The sequence below is a fragment of the Buceros rhinoceros genome, unplaced genomic scaffold, assembly GCF_000710305.1.
Source record: "Buceros rhinoceros silvestris isolate BGI_N320 unplaced genomic scaffold, ASM71030v1 scaffold29560, whole genome shotgun sequence".
In the NCBI taxonomy this organism is placed as follows: Eukaryota; Metazoa; Chordata; class Aves; order Bucerotiformes; family Bucerotidae; genus Buceros; species Buceros rhinoceros.
The window spans coordinates 25790-32849 of NW_010390774.1; the positions used below are offsets into that span (position 1 = coordinate 25790).

Genomic DNA, 7060 nt, shown 5'->3' on the forward strand with positions numbered 1-7060 from the left:
CTTTATGCTTTCAGAACGTGAGCTTCCTCTGCCTTAGTATTTGCCCGGGACATGAACATATACTGACCCTTTTCCGTGTCCTTTTTATTTCTCTTCTGACTTTAAATCCAAAGATTTCCAGCTATTGTGCAACAAGCTAGTCTTGTTTAGAGAATCTGTAGTTATTGTGATAACTAGGACCAGCTCCTCTGGGGAGAGGGTGTGAGAAGAGGGGAAGTTTGGAATAGTCTTAGCACGATTTAGCAGCTTGAGGGTTGTGACAACAGTGGAGTTTTTTGCATGGCTACAGCGGAGCCAAGGACATTGAATATATATATAAAAAAAATAAGACGGACTGTATGCCAGTCTGTGTGACCCATCTTATACATACAGATTTATCAAATCCAATTAAAAACTACTGGGACAGCGGAAGTTATAGATGAGTACATTGCAGAAAATAGCGATATGTGCTGGATTATCAATGTGACTAATAGGAAGGCTTATCAGAGCAGATCTCTTGGGCCTGTCTGCCAATAAGGGATGTTTGCAGCTACTTGAGACGAGCGAAGATATTTATTAGGTGTAATGCCTAAAGAATTCGGGGGCTTAATACTGAAGGGTATGTTGAGTTTGCAACTAAGCTGCTAAACCCTAACACTGTATATAGGGAGAACACTAAAAAGTTCGAACCAGAGCTACTACACAGTTGCTTTTAGTCCAGTTCTCATCATTTAGGGAAGGGAAAAGGATTGCCCTTGCTCTTTTAATTGCTTAAGAAATGTTGTTGGTAATACAGAAAATTAAACAAAGATCAGACCTCATTGGGAAATTTGTCTTTTATCAAAAGACAATTCCTAACCTAAACAATATCTAGCTTTTCAGCTTCCAAACACCACATTAACACTAGGGACTAAACTAAAATTATTGCCAGAAAGACTGAACAGCAATTAATTTTGGCTGTTACATCTTAATGTAAATCGTGAGAAATCTTTTTGTGCATCTGCCTTTTGCAGTTTAGGTGAATAATGGATCACAGACTTCGGAGCCCTACACTGATTTTTGCCAGTTAGTTTTCTTGTTAACCTCTGAATATTGCTTTGCTGAAGGAACTTAACGTGCTGGAGTCCAGGTGAAAAGTAGACATAGATAAGGTCAGGGTTGGCTCCCCTGTAGCCATGCAGAAAGCCCTATTGTTGTCACAGCCCTCAAGCTGCTAAACCTTGCTAAAACTATTCCAAACGTCCAAGATTTATGACAATAACAGTCTCAGAGAGGAGAACATGACCCTGCTCCGGGACAAGTGAGTGTTTGAGTGCTGAGAGCTCTTTGCAGCTGAGTCACAGCTCCACATGCCTTCTTCCTTCCTTCAGGCACAGTCTCTGTTTTAAGAGAGCTTTTCTTTGGGGGGAGGGGGAGGTTGGACTTAACTACAGATCTTAATTTAGGGATGAAAGGAGAGTGGGGGAGGAGAAAGTAGTGCTTTGGTACAATGATGGGTTTATGTGCGCCAAGACAGCAGGAGCAGTGCTTTGGGCTTGAGTTCCCGGAAAGTGCAAGGCTTTCTTCTGTTTCATTAACAATGTATTAAATGTGGCTGCACCAAAAGGCACTGGTGTACGTGGATAGAAGTGATAGAACAGGAAGGTGATCTATGACTGTATTATTTTAATTATCTCAGTGAGATGAAGAATAAAGTATTAAACATACCATATGGTCTTTAGCCTCTCCCAAAGAGCTGGCCTAGCTACAAGCAAGAATACCAAGGCAGTTGTTCTGTGTTTATTGGCTCTAGTGTGACCGGAAAAGAGCCATCGTACTAACTGCAATTAGAAAAGACCTCTCGCAGTTCCCCGAAACAGGCAGCTGACTCCAGCAACGCCAGTCGATGCTGCAGTTCTTCCACTGGTAGACAAAGACACTTCTCACCCCAAACCTGAAGCTAAGCAATGACCAAGTGTTTGTCTAGAAGGACAATAGCAACTATTCATCCCAGTCATAGAAATGCTGTGAACAACTTTGTAGTTTAATAACCAGAATGCTTTTAGGGTGCAATATAAAATTATGAACTTACTAGTTAACTTAGCTTAAACAGGGTATAGCTTATAAAAACCCCACCACCAGCACAAAGAAGCTGAACCACTCACTGGGATGACTTTGGCCAGATCACTCAACCACCTCATCTGTTAATCCACACAGGAAAAAAAACAAATTGAAGAAAAAAATCTTTCTCGCCAACTAGCTGCTTTTGTTAGGGTAAGGTGGTCTTTTTTTTCCTGTGTAAGGCCATGAAATTTCCATGCTGACTCTCAAAAGACCAATATTGCTTTGAAATAATTACAGAAATCTCTGGAAGATACCCAGTTGTGAACCTGCACTTTGACGCAAGCTCTTAATTACTTTGGCATACTTAGCAGTGCCATAGTAATGCTTTTGGTTTCTTTATGCAGGACTGAGTTGTTTCTTAGGATAAAATGTTGACATTTCTCCACAGTTGGTATTTTCTCAAAAAAACTCCACTTCCATTTTGGTAACGTGATTGAAAAAATAGTGTATTTTGGTTTATGGTGATGGTGTTGAACCTGTCACCAGATGGTAAGAGATAAGAGCCACACTTCCATGGGGTACGTTCGGACTTGGGTACCTGCTTTGAGCAGGGTCACAGGCCTGCAGTGTCACACAAGGCAAATCTCTGTACTTTGTGCAGTATAAGTACTGCTGGTCTCTTTCTGTAAATAACTTACACAGCGCTTTGCTCCTTATGTTTCCGTACTTCCTGTCGCTGCTGAGAAGTTACCGCTTCGGTGCGGCGTGGCAACAAAGCCTGGATTAAATTCTGGCTGGTGCATTGTAGTGAGGAAACTTATTTAAGAGCAGCAGTGATGATTGCACTGCTGGGCAGAAACAGGGTCCTCAAACAAACAAAAGATCTTGGGGAAAGCAAAGAAACTAAGTGATAAATGTTGATGTGACTTTGCAGTTAGATTCTGTTAGTTTAGGAATAGAAGCACAGGTGAAGGTCTGGAATAACGGAGATGTTTCTCATGACTGAAGATGGCTTGCTGAAAGCACACGCGCGCAAGTAGGAATAGGTGGGCACCCGCACCTTCAAGCTACCCCTCGGTCAATCCTTCAGCTGCTCAGCTGGATTTCCTCTGTGCCAGCTCTTGTTGATGCTTTTTCCCACCACATGCATGCACAAAACTCCCGGCAAACCAGAATGTGTTGCCTTGAAGAGTCTAGTAAAGGTAGAAGGCTTTTTGATAGGTGGTGTATAGCCTGTGGGTACAAACCTAGGGTAGGCTTCAACTCGTCCAAACTCCTCCTACAATTCTGCACTGAAGCCAGGAGGAAAATAATGTTTTTCTTGGAAAACAGACCGTCTTCCTCCTTTGTCTCGTCGTGCCAGAGGCTCAGTTAGCCTGTGTTTAGCCAACACTGAAGTGTTACCTTTGCTTCTTGATTCATTTTATGTATTTTATCTACTGTTATCATCTCTATATAGATTTGATTTTTTAAAAAAGATGTCCTTTGGTTGCCCTTCCCCTTTTACAGGTGGAGGCAAGATTAACAGTCTAGAGTCAGGAAGCATACATGGTACATCTGTATTGATAGAGGCCTTTAGATTTTATTAATTGTCATACCCTATGTATATTTAATGCTTGTGAAATAACAGTTGTTTGGAGCTCTTGGCAGTGGAAAGTTAGTCCTGGAGAACTGTAGTTTTGAAAGTGAGTTGATGTCACGTCACATACCGTCATGCTGAGGTTTTTTTGCAGGTAAAATGGCCGTGAAGTTGTATGCATCAGATGGACTGGCTGAGTTTGCAGGTGCAAACACAGTTGCAAGAATGAGTTTGTTTTAATCTTCTTTATATAAAGATACAGATTTAGAAAGGGATTTTTAATGGTGCTAGATGAGCAGTTTGAACTGCGGCATTGTCTCTCGGTAGTCTGGGAAACTGGGTAGCTCTGATATTGATGACTGTTTATAGAGCTGTAGCTGCATTTAAAATGACCAGAACTGAAACCTTTGTGTTAGAAAACTCTATGTTGGCAGCTATCGCAGTTACATCCAAACACCAGTGTAAGGGAGACCAGTGCTTTGTTGTTAATCTCTCGTGCCTCAAGCTTATAACTGAGGAAATAAGGCCCTTCTTGATAGCTGTAATCACATGGCCTTGACTGCAGCCACTGGCTGTTCATCAGGGCTTCCTGACAAACCGTTCAGAACCAGACCCCAAAGCTTGACTGTAACTACATCACAATTGGGCTTTTTAAAAAATTCATATAAAGACTCTAGAGAGCCAGCAAACTGCAGGAATTTCCACAGCATTTACCTTAAATGAGTAGATAAATTAGCAGAGCTGGATTGTGTAGCTGGGCTAATTCAATGCGAGTTTTCCCACTGCTTCATTCTTAACGTGTTATCTTCCTTTCTCATTGTAGGCAAACTGAAGGATCTTGGGAATTTGGTTCTCCGCCCCTTTGGCCTGTCAACAGAAAATTTCCAGATAAAACAGGATTCATCAACTGGTTCATACTCCATTAATTTTGTTCAAAATCCAAACAACAATAGATAACATGAATTCAATCTTGTTCTGCTGGCTTTCAGGCTTTGTGACCGTGTGCTTGCACATACCAATAAAAGGATTCGGCAAACATTCTTCATGCTCCCCAAGTGAAGATAAGACCCAAGCATATTCATTTTCCTGCTTGTGAAATTATTCACAATGTGGATGTAAAGCAAGGCATTTGACTTCTCTTAGTGATAACTTTGTCCAATGTGTGATTTTTTTTTTTTTTTTTTAATTTTTTTTCCTCCCCTTGCAGTGTCTGGCTTATTCAACAGTCAGGTTCATTCTTTTGGCCCATTCAAAGCTGGCAACAAAATTCTAGCAAGAAATTCAGTTGAATAAAATTGCTGATGCAGCTGTAGCCAAGTATTGTGGTTTAATCCCAGCTGGCAAGTAGCCCCCATGCAGCCAATCACTTGCTTCCCCCAGTGGGAGAGAATCAGAAGAGTAAAAGTGAAAAAAGTTGGGCTGAGATAAAGACAGTTTAACAGGTAAAGCAAAAGCCGCACACTCAGGCAAATCAAGACAAGGAATTGATGGACCACTGCCCATCCGCAGGCAGCTCTTCAGCCATCCCGGGAACGCAGGGCTCCGTCTCGCGCAGCGGGTGGATGTGGCTGGCAGCATGCACGGAAGCAAGCCAGCCTCCTGTGGAATCATTCTTCTGCATAATAAAGGCTTGGTATTTCTGTTGGTTTGGTTGGTGAAGTTCTTGCCTAATTTGAATCCTTTCCATGGTGGTTTTGTTTAAAGTGCTTATAGCCACCCCCAGGTAACAGACTTGCAAGACATTAATTTGAGGCATCTGATTTTTTTTTTTTTTCGGGGGCTCATCACAAGCTGAGATACAAAGGTTGGTGAAGTTCTTGCCTAATTTGAATCCTTTCCATGGTGGTTTTGTTTAAAGTGCTTATAGCCACCCCCAGGTAACAGACTTGCAAGACATTAATTTGAGGCATCTGATTTTTTTTTTTTGTCTGGCTCATAGCAAGATCAGTAAGTTAACCATAGGCCACCCTTATACTACAGTTTGTTTACTTTTTATTAATTTTTCTGAAGGAAATTTTGTTCCTAATATATATACACATCCTTTGTAATGGTACCGTTAAATTTGCTTGTCTGAGATTCATTCATGTTACAGATACTGATAATGGCAAACAAGTAAGTGATGTTAAAGTTGATTGCACAAGGCCTTCATAGTATTCCAGACCTTGAAGACTGGAGTATCTGTCTATCGATGGATCGATCGATCTGTTTAGGTGGTGGTGAAGTATTCCATTCAGATTTCTGAGAAGACACCTCTTCTCAGAAATCTGAATGGAATACTTCACCACCACCTAAACAGATCGATCGATCCATCGATAGACAGATACTCCAGTCTTCAAGGTCTGGAATACTATGAAGGCCTTGTGCAATCAACTTTAACATCACTTACTTGTTTGCCATTATCAGTATCTGTAACATGAATGTAATTACCACTTACTGGTTTTTATGTTTATGCTGAAATGTTTACATTGGAATCAGATTTTTCAGTTGTCTCGGTGCAGATTTCAATTAATGATTTAATTAAATAATGGCTGGCTGTTGGGTGTCATCTTGAATTTGTTTCGGGAAGCCTCTGTGTGTGTACTGCAGGACTGAAATTACAGAGCTCCAGTCTTTACACTAATATGCCTGAAGGAACTGTCGCTTGAGCTAAGGCGTTCTTGGTGCTTTGTTTTCATTTCTGTCTCTGCAGCTGTGGAGGGGTTTGGATTGTTGTTTCAGTCTGTCCTGCTGTATTTTAGTTTGACTGTGTGGTTACCTCTTTGTAAACCACCTCAAGTCTGCAGTGAGGGTGTATTAAGTCTATGGGAATTAAAATGTCGTCGTCAAAAGGAGAGAAGCCCTAATTCACAGTGAGGCCTGTGCAGCCTTTAACATCCTCTGCATAATTAAAATGTCACTTCAGTAAATAACAGCAAACAGCCTCTAGGATTTCCACGTGCTGAGTCTAAGTGCGCTGTGCTCTGTGGGCGTAAAGTTTCTAATGTGCAAGGCTGAGTTTCTGTTACTAATAAAGCTTGGGCAAAGGGGTAGGAGGTTTGAAAGAGTTTGCTCCTCAGAGCAGCCCCAGTGCTGCTGGACTGGGGATTGCCAGCCAGAGGCTGGGTGTGTCAGACTCCCGTATCCAGGCAGAGGGCCGAGCTTACCCAGGCAACGGGGATACGAGGGAATGTGCTGGGAGAAAAGAGTGTTCACGCCCAAGGGGCTGTGCAGGTCCAGATAGGCTTGTTAGCTGTAAAACCACGCTGAGCTGAGCTCTTCGGACTCAGGGAAGGCTTACTGGGCTGGGCAGAGTGTTGAGACTAGGATAAATGGTTACTAATCTTTCCTGAAACCTGGAATGCTACAGAGCGAAGGTGTCCAAGCTGCGTCAGAGGAGCCCTGGGCAGAGGCAGCGCTGGGCTGAAGCTCATAAACTTGGCCTGTGCCCAGAGTGAGGGACTCGGGTATGTCTGGATCGTG

The 7060-nt window shown here is 42.3% G+C and overlaps 1 protein-coding gene across 1 annotated transcript in view; it reads left to right on the forward strand.

The window, feature by feature from the left end:
• Window positions 1-4558, forward strand: part of TTC1 (tetratricopeptide repeat domain 1) — a 30027-nt gene extending 25469 nt beyond the window's left edge. The window contains exon 7 of the mRNA XM_010139103.1: window positions 4425-4558. Coding sequence (XP_010137405.1) covers window positions 4425-4558 — 134 coding nt within the window. The remainder of the gene's footprint in view (window positions 1-4424) is intronic.
• Window positions 4559-7060: the final 2502 nt, after the last annotated feature.